This window comes from Saccopteryx bilineata, chromosome 2, assembly GCF_036850765.1.
Source record: "Saccopteryx bilineata isolate mSacBil1 chromosome 2, mSacBil1_pri_phased_curated, whole genome shotgun sequence".
Taxonomy (NCBI): domain Eukaryota; kingdom Metazoa; phylum Chordata; class Mammalia; order Chiroptera; family Emballonuridae; genus Saccopteryx; species Saccopteryx bilineata.
The window spans coordinates 25,112,643-25,131,821 of record NC_089491.1 but is presented as its reverse complement, the minus strand read 5'-3'; the positions used below and the strand labels follow the sequence as shown (position 1 = coordinate 25,131,821).

General features: G+C 49.4%; 1 protein-coding gene across 9 annotated transcripts in view; it reads right to left on the bottom strand.

Annotated features, from left to right (window-relative positions):
• The window catches only part of PTPN3 (protein tyrosine phosphatase non-receptor type 3), a 111,924-nt gene that overhangs the window by 54,588 nt on the left and 38,157 nt on the right, over window positions 1–19,179 (bottom strand). For 8 of the 9 annotated variants that reach the window (XM_066256564.1, XM_066256560.1, XM_066256562.1 and 5 more), the window contains 5 exons: window positions 16,698–16,805; window positions 16,579–16,621; window positions 13,985–14,063; window positions 8,995–9,039; window positions 5,592–5,644 (listed from right to left, as the gene is read on the bottom strand). In XM_066256564.1, coding sequence (XP_066112661.1) covers window positions 5,592–5,644; window positions 8,995–9,039; window positions 13,985–14,063; window positions 16,579–16,621; window positions 16,698–16,805 — 328 coding nt within the window. The remainder of the gene's footprint in view (window positions 1–5,591; window positions 5,645–8,994; window positions 9,040–13,984; window positions 14,064–16,578; window positions 16,622–16,697; window positions 16,806–19,179) is intronic. The other variant, XM_066256568.1, reaches the window with a different exon arrangement.

The following is a 19,179-nucleotide window of genomic DNA, read 5'->3' as shown; positions in this document are numbered from 1 at the left end:
AAGAGAGACCCTGACCTGCCATCTACACACGAGATCTGTGGAGATCTGTGGTGTGATAAGTCTTCCTGAGAGTTGCGCATGCCCAACTTGTACAAGAGCACAAAGCTGCCCTGAGCACTCAAACCATCTGGAGTTTGGCTTGTTGAGGAGACTGGGAAAAAGAACCCTAGGTGGGGAGCCAAGGCTCTGGATTGAGGGACCCAAGGACACCGCCTTCCCTTCCCTAAGATTCAGTTTTTCCATCAGTATAGAAACAAGAGAAAGACAACTAGCTCTGGTGGACAATTAATATAGCACTTCATTTTTTTTTGACAAAATAAAGAAGGCTATTTCATCTTGTTCTTAAAAATATGAAACTAGATCTTTCCAAAGGTTTTCATGACTTCTTCCCGCAGCTGGCTTCAATGCTAGGGGCTTCTGAGCACTCGCGGTTGTTTCAGAGTATCCGTTCAACACACAAGGTCTCTAAATCAAACGTGACTTCTCCATCACAAGGACACGGACTCGGAAGGGCTGAGGTGATGCCACATGGTGGTCCCTCCCAGAAGGAGAGGCTATGAGCCAGGTGGCCGCTTAGGTGAATTTCATCATGAAGGTGAAAGGTCAGATGCAAGGGGATCTTCCTTATGTCCACTCAGCTTTGCTGACCCTCAACAGCCATCACACACGAGGGCCACTCTGAGAGATCACAGCATAAAGAAGGGGCCATCTTCTCCTTCCACTGTTCTTTGCGGGCTGGGAATGGGCCAGACTCCTCATTAGGGCCTAGCTCCCAGGCCTGGTGCACTGTAGGTGCTCAGGGATGTCGTGTCCCAAACTGACTTGTATAGCAGCTACTACAAAGTTCAATTTTAGAAGGGAAATAGGGCAGAAAGCCAAGTGACCTATACTTGCTGATGACAGTGATCATGTCCCCAGAGGGCCACCAAAAGCTACAAATGATCTTCCTGAGCCTCAAGGCAGAGCTACTAAATTCTATTGTTGGTTTTATTAGCTCAGAAGATCCTCTTGGATCTTGATTTGGTCATCCACCATATAACTTACAGTCCCAACCCCAACATGAGCAGCAAGCCTCTTTTTTTTAATTGTGTTTACATAGATTCTAGGGTCACCCTGAATGCCTGCCCCTCCCCCTATTCCCCTCAACATCTCCCTTGCCCCCCTCCTTACAGCGCCCTCCCCCCTTCCCTTCAGGTTTATCCCATCCTATCATCCCCTTTCCCTCTGTCCTCTTTTCCTCTGGTCCCTTTGATCCCTCCTCTGTTTCAATTCCATTCCTTTCTCATTATTCCTTGGATTCCTCAAATGAGTGAGGTCATATGATATTTTTCTTTCTCTGCCTGGCTTATTTCACTCAACATAATATCAAGGCATGACAAAAGTCTGACTTAACACAGGACCTGTGAACCTCCATGGAGGGTGGTTTTCCCTTGAACTCGTAGCTGGTTGCTCCTGTGCTAACCACTAGAGGGAAACAAAGTTAATGAGTCGCAGACATTTGCAAAGCCCAGGGCGGTGTCCGCTTTGATTTCAAGGACATCATCCCAGGAGATGCTCCTGGTAACACTGCAGTGAGTGACGCTTTCACCCCCATTAAACAGATAATGGAATTGAGACTCAAGGAAGGGAGCTCAGCTGCTACCTTGGAGCCTAGACTCTGACCGCAGTTCATACTTTTCTATCTACTATACCACACGCCCAAGCAATATGTGCAAGAGCTAATTACCGCAGAAAGGAAAGGAAATGAAGGCTTGTATGGGAAAGATCTTGTCTTTTAAGTTCCATGCGTTCTTCTGGCTGATATTTTGTTTTGTAAAAAAGGGAGAGTATGTCGCAGAACTCAAACGTGTGGCATTTCAAGCTGCCCAGCTGTTCTGCTGGGAAAGCCCTTTACAAGCTAGTCCTCCAACTCCCATTGATCTCAGAGGCTCTTCTCAGGGGTCCTCGCTAGGAAGCTCTGCCGGACTCCTTCCCCTCTCCCCCAGGCAGGATGCAGCACCATGTGGTGCACATCTGCCTTCCCAGCAGGCTGTGGGGCCCCCTCGTGGACAGCAGCTGTGCTGTCCGTCTGTGCACCCCGAGCCTGGTGCAGAACCCGCACGTGGCAGAGGCTCCGGGGGCATTATGGAGTAAATAGATAGCTCTAAAAACCTTATTCTTTAAGCCTCATAACCCTTGACAGGTGACCAGCAATATCCCACCATCAAGATTTTCAGGTATTGTCACTCACAGATCACTTAACCTTCTCTAGTAAGAAAATGCGCCTTTGGTTCACTGACTTGGTTATCATTGGTGGGTAGGGCTTGCCTTCCTATCAGGCAGCTTTCTTGAGACACTGTGGCAAAATGGATCAGATACATTGTAGGCGTACCCTTTGATTCAGCAATTTCATAACTAAAAATTAATCTTATAGACATGTATACACAGGGTATGGAAAGATATATTTTCTGAGCATGGAGGAATAAATAACTTGTACTTAAAACTGCTTGCCTGACAACCCATTATATTATTAGCATGAGAGTCAACCTAGTATTTCCACTGAAGCTAGTTTGCGCTTTTAAAGAGCTAATAATGTTCTTTAGTTTCCCAATCTATCCATCTTTTGTGGAGGGGAACCTGGCTACTGAAGCCCAGAAAAGGACTTTTTTCCATTCTTTTTTAAAAATTGATTTTAGAGAGAGGAGGAAGGGAGGAGCAGGAAGCATCAACTCGTAATAGTTGCTTCTCCTATGTGCCTTGACTGGACAAGCCCAGGGTTTGAACCAATAACCTCAGCATTCCAGGTTGATGCTCTATCCACTTAGCCACCCCAGGGCTGGCTTTTTATTTTTCCATTTTAAAATTTTACTCTAAATAGAATTTGTTGGTAACAGGCGGTTCTTTCTAAAAGCTTTCTTCTGGGCAGACAGGAAAATACAGTAATTGTTAACACCTGCCCTGGGTTAGGCCTTTACCAGAGCGCTACAGGTATTCGCTCATTTCATCTTCACTACGACCCGATGAAGCTCACACTGTTACCATCCCCACTTGACAGAGGAAGCCAAGGCCTGGAGAGGCTCGAGGTCATGCAGGTGTAAGTGGAAGACGGAAATCCCAGGTAAGACGGCTTGCCTGTGCTCTCACCGACTCGGGCAAGGGCACTGGTCCAACTATAAAGTGTCTAGCTATAGACCTCCTTCGTGTATATGACTTGACCAAATACAGTAGTCATACTGTCATTAATCACCGTCATCACTTCCATCTTACAGGTGAGAAAACTGAGAGCCACGCACGCGGCAAAGGCAAAAGCCAGGGTTTAAATCAAGCTCGACTGCAGGCTACATCCTTCCTGGTGTCCCTGTTCCTGTCCCTCCAACCTGAAGCTCTAGCTGTGAGCAGCAAACGTGCTCTGAGAGGGGAGAAAGCGTGGTTTCTCGTGATGAGCCTGGCAGAGGGAGTCCACAAGGCCTCGAGACCAGTAGGAACAGAGCTGACCGGTGACGGTGCCATCCCCCAGCAGGATGTGACATGGCCAGCTCTGTTCTCGCTGCACCGTGGGGAGCGGGGACTTTCACACATGCCCAGGGGACCACTGCACCTCTTCCCAGCAGGATGTGACATGGCCAGCTCTGTTCTCGCTGCACCGTGGGGAGCGGGGACTTTCACACACGCCCAGGGGACCACTGCACCTCTTCCCAGCAGGATGTGACATGGCCAGCTCTGTTCCCGCTGCACCGTGGGGAGCGGGGACTTTCACACACGCCCAGGGGACCACTGCACCTCTTCCCAGCAGGATGTGACATGGCCAGCTCTGTTCCCGCTGCATCGTGGGGAGCGGGGACTTTCACACACGCCCAGGGGACCACTGCACCTCTTCCCAGTTTCCACCGGGGAGGAGGAGATGCAGGCTAGAGAGAGACTAAGACTGGGTCTCGTCTTACTAGTGCATAGGGTCACTGTTGGTTTTTTTTAACACGTATATTTTATTATTTATTGATTGGTTTTAGATAGAGAAAGGGAGGGAGGGATAGAGAGAGACAGAGAGAGAGAGAAAGAAGCATTCATTTGTTGTTTCACTTAATTGTTCACTCACCAGTCGTTTCCCATATGTGCCCAGACTGGGGATTGAGCCCACAGCCTTGGTGTTTCACCATAACCGACCCCGCTAACCAGCCGGGGTGGGGGTGGGGTCCCTGTTAAAAGTCTCTCTGCCACTTCCTGGTATTTAGTACAAGGTAGACAGGGAAGCTGCAGGCCCAGCCACCTTGCTCTGCACCTCTCCCATTTCCGTCTCTGCTGCTGGGGGAGGGGGAGGACCTGAGGCCACCTCAGGAGTCGCTGTCAGCTCAGCCTTCCCTTGCTGTGCTGCCTCTTCTGAGACCAGAGCAGGGTGAGTAGCTCAGCCAGCGCCTGCTCTTCAACGGGACCATCCTGTCTCTCCACTTGCTACCTACCATGCGATCAATCAGTCAAGAGGCTGCAGGCCTAGACGGTTTGGGGCCGAGGAGAAGGCAGAGGGCTTTCGTCAGTCCTGAGCCCCCACACAGCCTGGCACAAACTCTGTTGGGGGACCGCGCTGGCACCACACGGAGAACTGACTAGGAAGTGACACTCCGCTCCCACCTGGCCAGTCACCCTTTCCACCATGCCCCCGCGCATCTGCCACAGGGCCTGACGGGGAACGGAGGCTCCATGGAGTTCTGCTCACTGAATGAGTAGATTCTTACTCCCGCTTCAACAGGCCTTGTTGGGAAACTCTATCTGGACTCTCTGTCCCGTATGGCGGCCGGCGGCCACGTCTGGCTACTGAGCACTTGACATGTGGCCGGTCCACACTGAGACGCACTGTCAGTGTCAGATCTGACAGGCTTTCAAAGGTTAGTACAAAAAGAAGTAAAGTAGCTCATTAATATTTTTTACATACATTACATATTAAAATGATAATATTTTGGATATACTATTGGGTCATCATATAGTAAAACTAATCTCATCTGTTTCATTTAACTTTTTAAAAACTATGGCTATTAGAAAATTAAAATGATGTAAGTGGCTCATATTATACTTCTGTTGGACAGTACTGCTATCAACTAACATATGTATATATATCCCATTAGTTCTACGGAAACGCTACAAATAAATTCCTGAGATCCCAGCAGTGTTCAGAGCAGCACCAAGCAAGGAGCAGGAAGATCCTCCAGCAAATTCCATAACTTAGGCGAGTCTCGGTTTCCACGTCTGAAACGGGTGGCTGGTACAAATATTTGCCCCACGGGGGTTTGTTACGGAGATCAAATCCAAAAAGCGAGCGAAGCCTATGGAAAACGTCCCGTGCAACCGGCGTCTTCTGTTTCACAGCTCCTCTGGGAGAAAACCTCCCACCACAGCTCACCCACTCTCCTCCCTTTGACCACCCTCCTGAAACAAACATCCCTGAGCTGCGGGAAGTACAGGCCAGGGTTAGAGTGGCACTATCTGGGTGGCTGGAGATGCTTTCCCTGCAGGACTCCTGGGGAAGTGGGGAAGGGGCGTGGTCAACCAGGAGGCCAGTGACTGCGTTAACACATCACCCAGAACACCCTGTCCATTCGTGAGACGCTCCCTTGGTGACTTACATTGTACTGCATAGGATGCTAGAACCACGGCTGAATTAAGAGGGCAGGTCAACCTGTCAGGAGAAAAACAGATTAGGAAAGGCACAGAGCCTCAAGCACTCACTGATCCCCTGTCTCTTCTATCTTGAGTTAACCATTAGAACACCGTGAACCGTAACAGACAATTTGATATACAACTAATTATTGAGCAGGAAAGACAACGAGAACACTATGGATTTCTAAAAATTAAAAGACAACTTTTTCATGTTTAAAATATTGTAACATTAATACATATACCATGAAGGTCATGGTTAGCCAGGGTTCTGACTGGTCAAGAGAGGCCAGGCTCATATCACTGAGAGGAACAGTGAGAAAATTATCCTCTGAGATCAACGGGCAACCTTTGTATCTTTCTAGTAAAGACATGAGACTTTTCATAAGGCTCTCTAAGTTCCTGAGGTCTACTGACTTTATGATTCTTGATTACCCACTTTCTAGAAGGGTAATATCCTTTTAAAAGGGAAAATAGGAAAGTATTATGAATTTTAAAACTCCAGAGTTTTAAATTAGCTCATTAAATTAGTTATTTAAGATCTCTAAATCTATTTCGTTTCCTGAAGCTTCCAACCTAGGAGGACAGTCTGCCCACCTCTGGCTTTCCTGCCCCCACAGGGACCCACAGACGCCGGGCTGGACTTGCCCTTCTGTCCTCTTAAGCTCACTGCCCCCCCCCCTCTAGCCCCCATTCCCACCCCGCCCTCTGCAAACACTCCGTTTCTGCAAGCGATTCCATCTGTCTTGGTCCTATTTCAAACCCTCTGAGTGCTCCCTTCTCTCCCTGCAGCCCGGGGTTCCATGGTCTACCCAGGAGCCCGGCCAGCCGACCCAGAGCGGGGATCACAGTCCGGTGGAGGAAGGCACTGGACAAGGGTTGACCGCAGCAGCAGTGAGGGCTTGCCGGGTAGGAGAGACAGATGTTAAAAGCATTTTTCCCAGCCACCCCATGGGAAGCGAGGAAACATGCAGTCTCCATGGCAGCCCATGGAGCTGTGAGTCACCCCTACCTCTCTGACTAATCTGGCTGGCCCGCCAGGGGTCCCCCCCCACTGTCCACTGCACAGCGTGTCCCCCTCCGTGGGGGCCCTGGCTAGAACTTCTAAAGGCTCTCTTCTCCAAGTTTGGTGATATATCCAGGGATACTCACTCTCTGTTCGACTGGAGACCCGAGAGTCCACGGGGCGAGCAAACATCAGCCACTCACTCTCCTACCAAGATGGGCTTCAGTGAGCTCTAGGCCAGGTCCTGGCTACAGCAAGAGCAGCTGAATGGGATTTGGAAGAGAACTCAGGAGAGAGGCTAAGGGGGTTCCATCTAGATTGAAGAAGCCATTTCCAGAGAATAGTGTAAAAGCAAAAGCCTGTTTCTTACTCTCAGCCTGGCCACCAACAGGCGACACCTTCCTAACAGACCCCTTTTTCCTCTCCACACCTCAGGGTCTCTACCTGTGGACACGGTCACCTATCTCAGCAGCAGGGACTGATGCCCTCGGTGCTGACCACCGACACGTCCGACACATCAGGGCACAATCGGACACCCTGGGGAAAATGCTAACCATGTCCACCACATCTGTCAAAAGATCCACGGCTGGCAAGGGCCAGGTGCCACCTTGATACACACCTGAGAAGCATCTGGTAGTGGGAGGCCCTCTCCTCAGAGAGGTGGTGAGGGCCACCTGCAGACCTGGTCATTGTAAGGATACCAGGGGTCTCAGCCAGGAAGGGATATCTCTCAATACAAAACACGGGGTATTTTGTCTGGAGAAGAAAAAAAAAATGAAGAGGACCAACCTCCACTAGTTGGAGAGCTAGGCTGAACGCTCCCGAAGGGGCAGGGCCTTGCCTCATCTGACCAGCATCACACAGTGCCTGACTCATAGCAAGCGCTTGCAAAATCTTTGTAAGAAAAACAAACTCGTGAGTAAAAGAGTGACAAGTTCCAGAGGGCAGCCCGGACCTAGAAAAGGGAATGGGTAATTTCAACCTAGAGTTGCCCTGAAATGTAAGAAGGCTGCCTCTTCAAAGGGTGAGCTCCCCATTACTAGGGGTGCTCATGCAGAGGCCCCCAAACCTGCCGGTTGTGCCAGAGAAGGGAGTTGATCCTCCCCTGAGCGAGAGGATGAGCTAACTTAAAAAATTCCCTATGACCATTAAACTGTCAACAGGTTCCGGCCATCCCTTCTTCAACATGTCTTGTTTCTGAGGGCTCCTCCTCCCCTCAGCCATGCGCCCCAAACCTCTGGCCTGGCATCCACAACAGCTTCCTCAAGGGCTGGGCCTTCCCTCCCACCAGCTCTTCCAGCTTCCCCTCCGTCCACGGACACTGCCTGCCGATGCTGCTCTTGCTACCTCCCTCATGCTACAAACCAACAGCTCTCCTCTGCCTGCTGGATACAAAGGCACGTCTAGGTTGACATGAAGCGCCCTTTGTCTATTCTCCCGTCAGCCCCCAATGTGTGGTTTCCAACCGGGACTCTGTGTGTGTGTGTGTGTGTGGGGAACTTCTCATTGCCCAGGGACATCCAACTCTTCACTTCGCTGCCGACCCCAACCCTGGCTCATCATAGCAATCCACAAAAGACTTCCAGTTCACACCAGCTTCTCCTAACTCCTAACGAACACTGTGCTCTCCACCACCCACATGCGTCCTGACTGCTTCGTGGGCTCCTGGCTCACTTCCCTCACCAGCCTGCCAGCTCCCTTATGAAAGCTTCTGAAGGCTCTCCTTTAGTGGAATTAAACTGACGGGAGGGAAGAGGGAACGAGGACAGTGGGAATAAGATGTGGCTGTCCCCACCAGTCTGCTGGTGGGGCTTTCTTCCGTAGAAGAAACTCAGGGTGTGGAGGAGGCAGCTCAGGGACCCCTGGCTTGGCATTTCCCATCTGCAGATGAATCCCTGGCCACCGAGACGGCCCTGCCACACAGGAAGTGCTAAAGCCCATCAAGGTGCTCATGTCCTTGAACAAGAAGAGTCCAGAGAGGAAGAGAATCATCCACAGGGACCGAGGAGCTCCGAAGTAGACCTAAATTGGGCCTGACCTGCCTGCCTGAAGGAAGTCCATTTTATACGCTGGGCCTCTCCCGCCCTCCCTTTAAAATTTCTCAGGTCTTTACCAGAAAGATAACTGTCCCTTTTACAATAAAAGAGGAACAATGTGAAATGAATGTTATGCGTCCTTAGCCTCTCTAAACCAGAACCGAGCTGAACCCAGATGTCCAAAGCATAACGCCCCACAGGACATTTCAACACCCCATCCTCTGTTTCCATGTAGAGTTGTTACCAGGGGTGCGTGTCCATTCGATTAGAACCAGGGATTTTGCTAGTCTGGCAACTGACAGGGAAAGAGGAATGTAGAATTCTCATTACCTGCCTTCGCATATATCCATCTTCAGTTGTAAGAAATACAAATGCCTAAGAAACAATGATTTTCATTAATTCATCATGCTCCAAGTGAAATGAGCAAGTAAATACATGAGCTTGAGGTGTCAAGGGTAAGACTTACACATTTGAAAAAACAAAATACATAAAAGCACATTTTTGTCTAAAGCTTCAAGTACCACTTGGCACATTTCAAACCTGCCCCTTTAGCAATCATGGCTCATGTGGCTGCCTGTCTTGATTGGCTGGGAGGGCCTCCTGGCCACATGCTGTCCGAGGGGTGGCTGAGCAGGGATGGACGAGGTGGAGCAGCTGGTCAGGGAGCGCCCCACCCTCAGCCTGGACCTCCTCAAACGTGGGGTGTCTGAGAGCACCAAGACACTTGAAGGGCCGCTGTTCTAAACGTGGGCTTTGCACAGCCACGCACCCTTTGCCTGCAGCGGCCAAGGAGGGGAGGGCCCGTGAATACATCCCCTTGGCTGGGGAGCAAACACCCAGCGGGGTTTCCTCCTCTGTCCCAGGAAATGTGGGTGCTTCCGCAAGAGCCTAACAGTCAGCTAGAGGAGGCCAGGACCTCCACGCGGACTCTGCACTTCTTCGTGAGCAATGTCACTTCAGAGAAACTCTAGGACCTGACTTGTGGGCAGAGAGAGCTCACTGAGTTGTCACAGCACCCTCATCATCCTGTGGGTCTGTCCTCCGTCCAGGTAACGGGGATAGACGGTGTCCCTGGCGCTGTGCAGGCTGGGAGGGCCCTGGAGAGCGTTATATATAGGGATGTGGCATTCCTGTGACACTTGGCCCCTAGCTTCCACTCTTTTTTAAAACCTGGACTCCAGTGGGATAGACATTCCAGTGTCTGGCCAAGATGACAAAAGTGAAACTTCTTGAAATATAATACAGACGCAGATCTGTCCGGGGGGGGGGGCAGGACAGAGATAATTTTGGCAATTTAGACATCATTCTCATTACTCTTTCAAATGTATGTTTAAAGGTTAAGGTGCTGGTATTTTGAGACGTGAATGCTTCGCACAGTATTACAACTTCCTATCTGCACAGTTCCGGGCCATGTGCATGGTATTTTATAACTTATTGCCTCATTCCAGCCTCACAATAACTCTATGAGGTAGACACCATGACCTCTGTCCTTTACAGATGAGGAAACTCATGTTCAGATAGGTAATATGGGGTCAGTTATGTCTTATTTTAACCTGGACACTTATGCCATGAAAAAAATCTGACTGCTACAAATTTATTATGTGTCTAATGAATAAAACAGGGTCAATTCCCTAACTCTGATATGATTACTTTGACCCTAATTATCATCAGCCACCCTTAATGGGTTGAAGACCAACATCGAGAGAGTGTAACAGATTTGCTGATTCCCATTTATTCCATATCGGAATCTCTACCTTTCCACCTAGGAGAACATAATCGGTCCTTTTGTTTCTGTTTATCCAAGCTGACATTCAACCAGAATTAAGTGTTCTCTCCTCCTACAATGCTACTGAGAGACAGAAGAGGAGGGAGAGAATTAGAGATAATCCAATGGTAAAATCTGGGCTTTCACTGACGAGCCCAGCTAATTGGAGTAACTTCCTAGGGATACAAACGAGAACATGCACCTGGATCTCCCGTTCGCCCAATGCTACCTTGTCGTACATTCAGCAAAGCTTCTGAGTAAGTCCCACGACATCGTCATGAAGAGATCAAAAGAGTGGGATGAGGCCCAAACCTAGCACACCTAGACATCTTCATTTTGAGTTTGCCAGTAAATGAAATTCTGTTCAGAATGATCTAAATTTATCAGAAACAGCAGCTGTGCAGGCTCACCGTCAAGGAGACATTTATTTAGCAGTCAGAACACAGGGAAGACATTTAGGAGAGAGGCTTGGCGTGCCTGTCTTCAGAAATGCAACCATCCATCACCCTACCCCATGACCTCAGCTATGGGGAGAAGCAATGAATGCCTCCCTGCCTAGATCCTCAGACAACAACAAATACGACCTCTGCACTCCTTTGACTCTTAAGAGCTGAATTTCCAGAAGGGAACTTAACTTTTGGACAAGCTATAGCATTTCATAAAATACTATGTGCCAGGAGCACAGGTAAAACTCTTCATTTAAGTAAAAACAAAAAACAAACAAACAAGCAAAACACATACACGCGCATGCGCCCGTGAGTAAAGTAACGGTGGAAGCCTGGCCCAGGTCTGTAGGAGCCCCAGGGTGGCTGCTGCTGCGGCTCCTGCTGCATCAAATAGAAATTTGGTGCCCAAATACTAGTAGGCGACGGCTATGCTCAACAGCACACTGGGGGCCGCCAATCTTAAGATGGGAGGTGGGGTGGTGAGGCTGAGTATCAGTCTTGAACTAAAGAATTTTAGGAGGCAGTTAGGCAGAAACAAAAATTAGTCTATTACTCATCTGGAGCCCAAACCTGCTCCTCTGTAGCCTCGACCCACTGGCCATAGCTCTAGCACCAAGCACATCTAACTCCCCCTCTCTCACGACAGCTGGTGGCAGATCTGAAGGCAGACCTGGCTTTCTTTCCAAGTCTTCCATCTATCCTGAAGTTCCTACGTTTCCCTCCAATGTCAGGGAGGCCGAGCGGGAAGATGCTGTTGGCCCGAGGAAGGAGTGAGCTCTTTGCCACGGGGGCATGGAGGTGAACGTCCGGTGACCATGAAGGGTGCTGGAGCGGGACTCCTGGATCAGGACTCCTGGATCAGGACTCCTGGATCAGGCGGGCCCAGCCATCCCTCCCACTCGGGTTCTGGCTGTCTTTGGAGAGCATCACAGGAGAAGACAGGGTGGTTTGCACTTGGGCTTAGGACCCATTCGTTAGTAGTAAAATCAATTTAATGGGCCCCAAGTGGCATTTTGAAAGGAAAAAGAAGAGCAGAACATGTCAGAGTACTCTCACATTTGCTGTTGTTTTATGAAACGTTTGCTTCAGTAATTTAGATATACCTGTGTAATAAATCAAAAATATTTTTACCATGGGGCTGTGATTTAAACCCACTGTACTCATGTATATACAAACACATTATATACCACTCACAAAAATTAGAGAATGTTTTGTTTTTTTTTTTTCCTTTTCATTTTTCTGAAGCTGGAAACAGGGAGAGACAGTCAGACAGACTCCCGCATGCGCCCGACCGGGATCCACCCGGCACGCCCACCAGGGGCGACGCTCTGCCCACCAGGGGGCGATGCTCTGCCCATCCTGGGCGTCGCCATGTTGCGACCAGAGCCACTCTAGCACCTGAGGCAGAGGCCACAGAGCCATCCCCAGCGCCCGGGCCATCTTTGCTCCAATGGAGCCTTGGCTGCGGGAGGGGAAGAGAGAGACAGAGAGGAAAGCGCGGCGGAGGGGTGGAGAAGCAAATGGGCGCTTCTCCTGTGTGCCCTGGCCGGGAATCGAACCCGGGTCCTCCGCACGCTAGGCTGACGCTCTACCGCTGAGCCAACCGGCCAGGGCTTAGAGAATGTTTTTTTGCTTCATATTCATTTTGAAATATCCCCTAATTTTTGTGAGCAGTGTGTATGTGTATTCCATTATGCCATTTTTAAAGCATTCCTTGAATAGAACTTGATATTCAGTAATGGCCTGGGGTCATTTCAAACACATATTCTTAAAGACAACCTCACCATTCTGTGTGCATGGGCTTATGAGTGGACTGACTGGCTGAGTGTTACTACACTACCCCTAGCCCACCACAGTAAAGGGCCAGTGTGGGGAGAAACTCAAACCACCTGGGCACTGCCCACAGCTGCCCAATGAGGTCATGACGAACAACTCTTACACTGGCTTAAAATTTAACTTCATGGTAAACAGTCAAATCCCCAAAGTCTCCTGTTGTTGAGGGAAGAGGTACACAAAAAAGGCAAAACAGAGTAATAGACTAATATTTGGCCTTTAAACATATTAATAGTTAAAATGTTATCATGTGACTACCATTAAAAAAAGAAAGAAAAAAAGAAACAACAAGACAGCATTTTATGTCTGAGTTAACATGGACTTCTTGGTGGTAGTCTCCTGGCCACAAAGAGCACAGAATATAATTCAATATTCCTGAACATCCATTCATTGCTTTTCCTGGTAGAAGAGTTTCCCTTCCTAGGAAAAATCAAAGTATCAATAAAGAAGGGCTTAACACTGCCCTGGGGGGAAAGCAGAGGCATAACTGAGTTTGCCTAGTACCTGTTCAAACAGCAACAACTTTCCTGCGCTCGCCCTCCCCGCTCCAAACACCGTTCCCCACCCAGAAAACCCGCCCTCCCCACTCCAAACACCGTTCCCCACCCAGAAAACCCGCCCTCCCCACTCCAAACACCGTTCCCCATCCAGAAAACCCACGTGCCCTGCCGGCAAAGAACTGTGGCCAGACACCAAGCCCTGGGGGGTAAACAACCCTATCCGGGCCCTCTTTCCCCTATCTGGTTCACACTGGCTGCTTCAGGGAGGAGAGAAGCTGACCCAGCTCGCCCTCCTGTCTGGCTCCTACCATCTGGGGAGCTGCTAGAGAACTCTCAGTTTGGAGACCTCCTGTGATCCTAAAGAGCCTCAGTTCTAGCCGTCAGAGGTACCATGCTACTGGGTCTGTCGATGACTGCTCTACAAACTCCTCTTCCAAACCTTGCCTGCATTCATGGAAAGGGAACTTCCTCTTTGAACACAGGAGCTCAACAAGCAGAGAGCCTGGGTGGGTGGGGGAGGCAGAAGGAGGTGGGTGGGAGGGAGGGAGCTGGGAATTACACCAAATCAGGAGGGGAGAGAGGCAGGCCCAGGCCTGAAAACGAATTGGCCGACTCAAGTGCCAATCTGTGTACCCCAATTTTAACTTGGATTGTAATTGTTGGTACAGTTATACCCAAAGGAAGTATTTGGCCACAGCTATAAAATAAAAGAATACATTTTTAGTGATTACTCATTTTTATATACTACATAGAAAACTTAAAAAAAATGTTATTACCTGGTTTGTTCTTGCTGCAGTGTGTTGGGATCAGGTATAAAAAATCTTACTCGAAAATGCAGGGTACTGGGGTAACCTCCTACAACATTTTTCAAAAACAAATTAAGTTTTCCCTTTGAAAAAGTCAATGTATGTAAGCTGCTGCTCTCCCATAAGTGATGCATTTTTCACTAGACCACCGCTTTTTCATCAATAAAAGTATTAACTTTGAGAGAATAAAAAAAAAAGAAGTGCATATGTGAAGGGACTGGTCAGAAATCTCCACGGTCCACAAGACGTCAAACGCTTTTGCAACCCCAGCAAAGAATGAGGCATCATCTACTTTCTCTCCCGTGTTTAACACAGGGCCGTGGTCAAACACTGCACTCCATCATCAACAGTAGGAATTTATAAAATCCTTACATCGGCATATTACACAAAATTCACAGAGGAATACTATGACCCATGCATATAGTGACTTAATGCTTTTCAGACATTTTCATGTACATTCCTGATTGTGCCACCACCAGACCCTGAGTAGGCTAGGGTAGGCTGCTAACTGATAGCACCCTTTAAGTATAAGCCAGCAAACAGGCTTAGAGATGTGACTTGCCTTGGGTCACACAACTGATCACAAAACCAGAATTATAGCCCTGGGGCTTCTGGTTCTGCTATGCCATACTTCAAACACATTTTTATACCAGAAAACATGCCATGCTTTTAATGCAAAGTGAATTCCAACAGTGATTAAATTACTAGCAATATTACATAATTAACATACTCAAATATAACTTTATGCAACAATATCAAGAGTCCATCTGCTCGAATGTGTAAAATAACCCCCTTTCTTTCGCTAGACGTAGCAAGATGAGAGTATCAGGTTGTGTTGCTAAGATCGTGTCCTTAATGTCAATCTTACCCCTCTCCATTACTCAGTAAATATTCACCGGCCCCATCTAAGTGCTCAGCGCTGGCCTGCGCTCTGAAACTCAAGCCTTCTGCACCGGGCTCCCCTCACTCCCCTCCTCCACCTTAGTTCATTTGGGGCTCCACGCTTCCCTCTCTTTAGTGTCATCTCTGTATCTCTGGCTTATGTCAGAGACTTGAACTGGTGTGTGTGCACCTATGAATATTCTTCCGTACAGGGGCCTGGGCACCGGACTGGGTGGTGCTGTAACTCTGGGTGCAGGTTGACCACCTGCACATCCGATGGCAAAGCCCACCCACAGCCTTGGGATGCCCTTTCGTCACCCTTCCCCCATCTGTGCATTGACACTGTGTGTTTCAGACATGCCTCCAAGTCTTTCTCATCCTCCTCTGTGCACCCAGAACATTCTACCAGGTTCTCCAAAGTATCCCACAATTGTTTCTCCCCTTGTTAAAGTCCCCATATTTGGCTGTGAGCTACTTTAGGGCATGGCCCAAATCTTGATTTGAGTCTGATTCCCAGAGCTGAGCCCAGTATCTTGCCAAAGTCTGAACTCGGGATACATTAGCTGAATAAACGTGTTCATGAGAGAATGAATGACACCTATCTGTGCCTGGGTACACTTATTCCTTTGTGAATTCAATGGAGCTGGTAGTTATCTGCACAAAGGCTCTGTGACTCCTTGTGGGTACTTCTGAATGCCAAGGACACGACTCATGGCGGGTAAGAACTCTGAGGCTCTGGCTCCAGGTGACAGCAGCAGCGGGGTCAGGGTCAGGGTGACTTGTTTCTACTCCTTCCCATCTGGGCGCTAGGATGTGGCATTTGTGTGTACACGCTTTTGTGTACAAATACACTTGCCTTCACCCCTCAACCACTCATTGGCCACCTCCAGGGAGTGCACAGAGGATTGACAAGAACCACCCCTTGAGAAACTGCAAGCCCCTTGGGAAAGATAAAGGCAGACAGCTATGAGATGGAGGAGTATTCCGAGGCATGAAGCAGATAAGGAGAAATGTTAAGGGAGGGTGACGGAGTCGTAACGTGTGCTAGGGACAGCAACGGCAAGATTTAGATACAGGGAAGCAGGAGGAAAGGGATTCCCAACAGAGGGCACAGAATGAGGGAGGGCACAGAGAAGCGTGTGCCACAGCACGTCATCAGGCCTGCCGGGGGCATGGGGTGCGAAGGAGGAACAGAGCGTGCTGCCAGAAAGTCCAGCTAGCGGGAGTCAACCTGCACTGGGACCCGCTCGCTCATGGTGGACGAGCTGTACGTCGTATTCGTGACGTCACCTAGCTATGCTTTGGTTTCCAGTGACTAGAACTGTCCTGTTGTAGAGGACTACAGGTGTGTGTGTCTGTCTCTCTTTCCTACCCTGCCTCGCACACTGGACTAAGAAAGGCCATCCTCCTTCCCTTGTAAAGAGAAAGTGGGTTCCCTAGCTCTTGGCTGCCTTCTTTCCCTGACTTGCTCACAGCTGGTGAAGACCCTTAGGGGCTGCATGTCGGGAAGCATGTCTGCTAACTCAGAAGTCAGACAGGGAGAAGTCGGCTCACTCACATGGCCTGAGCCACCTGGACTCCAGGTACCAGAGGTCACAGGCACACTGATGACTGGAGGAGAGAACTGGGCCATGAATACATTAATACCGAGTGTTCAAGTGAAATGAGAAGGTCACACTCACCTTTCAGTTGCTTTCTGATGGGTTTGCTTGATTCCAGCCATCTCTGCTAGGCAAGAAAACATGAGATATAACACCAAACCATGCAGAAGTCCAGCAAATCTTAAAGGGATGGTACTCACGGGAGAATCCACGGATTCGTCACCATGCTGCAAACCAAAATACTCCTTTTCGGTCACGCACAAGTGGTTGTACGCCAAATCCAGAAGAACCTGACCGGTATCTTGTTTCTGGGGGAAAAAAAGGTGTCAAGTGGGCAAAATTTTTAAACAAACTAAGAAAACTGGTGGCTTGACCTGTGGTGGTGCGGTGGATAAAGCGTCAACCTGGAATGCTGAGGTCGCCGGTTCGAAACCCAGGGCTTGCCCGGTCAAGGCACGTATGAGAAGCAACTACTACGAGTTGTTGCTTCCCGCTCCTCCCCCCCTTCTCTCTCTAAAATCAATAAATACAATCTTTAAAAACAACAACAACAACATAAAAAAACTGGTGGTTCAAAAATCTTTATTGTAGGGGAAAAGGAACTAAAACATTCAGAGAGATTTTATGTGCGCACACATCCCACATGGAAAACGCTTTCAGAAATTTCAAGTTAAGAAGCCACATAGCACATACGGGAAGCAGGGCTAAGAAAAATCGACACAAAAATGCCTCGAGATGAGACGGTAGAGTTTATTTCTGTAAGACGTCTTGCTTCCCCTTCGCTGAGATTCCCAAGTGGTAATGGCTGAACTGGGAGACTCGGCCCTGAGTGAGGGCGGGCGCCCCGCGCCTGCCCATGGATTATCCCCAGCGCTCCGCTAATCCCACACGGGCTTCCGCTGGCTCCTCGGGAGGCATGGGCGTGTGTGCAGGGGAGAAGAAACTCTCTACTAATCACGTGAAGGAAGAGGGTTAAGGGTACTCAAATGGCACCCAAAATACCCTCAAAGTGATGTGGCATGTGACACCTTGGGGGATTATCTGCCTCGCTGCTCCTCGTCATCTGAAGTGAGAAACCAGTGAGGACATGTCAACCACACTTCACATCCAGAGCAGGACTCAGCCACCATCACCACTCAGAGCTGACGGGGCCGGCGTAATGCTGGGCACGGGGACAGAGCCACAGCAAGTGTCCTTCCCTTGCCCTCCCTGAGAGGCCAGCCGTGGAAGCAGTGACCGGCACATAGTGTGTCAGATGCTGTCAGTGAAACACTCAGGGCACAGTGAACACATAAGATGACAGCACAAACATTCAACTCAACCTGAGGACAAGCAGACGCAACCCCTGACCTGGGCCCGACCTGGGGACAAGCGGACGCAACCCTGATCTGGGTCTGGGAGGATGACAGGGCTGACACGCCTTTCCTCCGGGTAAAGGTGTTGAGAAAAGACATTTCAAGGAGGTAGCCCGGCACAAAGGCACAGGGGCGGGAAACTGCACATTCTACTTGGACCGGCTGCCTCCTCAGGAATCCTTTGAGCCAAACTATTAAGGACACTATGAGTCAGAAATAGACCACGTTATGGAAGAAGCGACGGCAGCACTTTTTTCTGAGTGCAGATAACACACCTGAAAATAGGGCACAGTGACCAAGGAGGAGGACATTAGGTCATTGTCAGGCCCCCTCCTGCAGCCTCTGCTTTGGCAGGGCCTCACCCTGTTTGATCTGAGGTGTGGGAACACGAGAAACGCCCTTTCCCTGAACACATCCCCCTTTCCTGCCCGAGGACCTGTTCCTGCCCCTTCCTCTGCCCGGGACATCTCCACCACCAGGGAATAATCACGATGGTGTGGAAAACATGACCCGGTCCACATATTCCCAACTATGAGATTCACTCCCCCACAATTAGGAGCCACTCTCTCGACGGATCAGAGTGACCTGCTCCCCTTGTTGAAATGGTTATTTTCATGACTTTATATATATATATATATATATATATATATATACACACACACACACACACAGACACACACACACACACACATACACACATACACACACACACACACACATATATATATATTTTTCATTTTTCCAAAGCTGGAAACGGGGAGGCAGTCAGACAGACTCCTGCATCGCCCAACCAGGATCCACCTGGCATGCCCACCAGGGGGCGATGCTTTGCCCCTCTGGGGCATCGCTCTGTTGCGTCCAGAGCCATTCTAGCGCCTGAGGCAGAGGCCAACAGAGCCATCCCTAGCGCCCGGGCCATCTTTGCTCCAATGGAGCCTCGCTGCGGGAGGGGAAGAGAGAGACAGAGAGGAAGGAGAGGGGGAGGGGTGGAGAAGCAAATGGGCACCTCTCCTGTGTGCCCTGGCCGGGAATCAAAACCGGGACTCCTGCACACCGGGCCGATGCTCTACCGCTGAGCCAACCAGCCAGGGCTATATATATTTTAACCACTATAATCTATTGAACATCTACAAGGAGCCAGATGTGTACTTTTTATACATGATGTCTCCTTTTTGCTGTAATTCTGCAAAGTCATGCTCAACTCCCCCTTGGCCGATAAGCAGAGGCCCCGGGAAACTCCATGACCTGTGCCACCAGCTGACAAATGGTCTGACTCCCTGACTCGGATCCGTTCAACGCCAAAGCCTTTGTGTTCCCACCACACTGC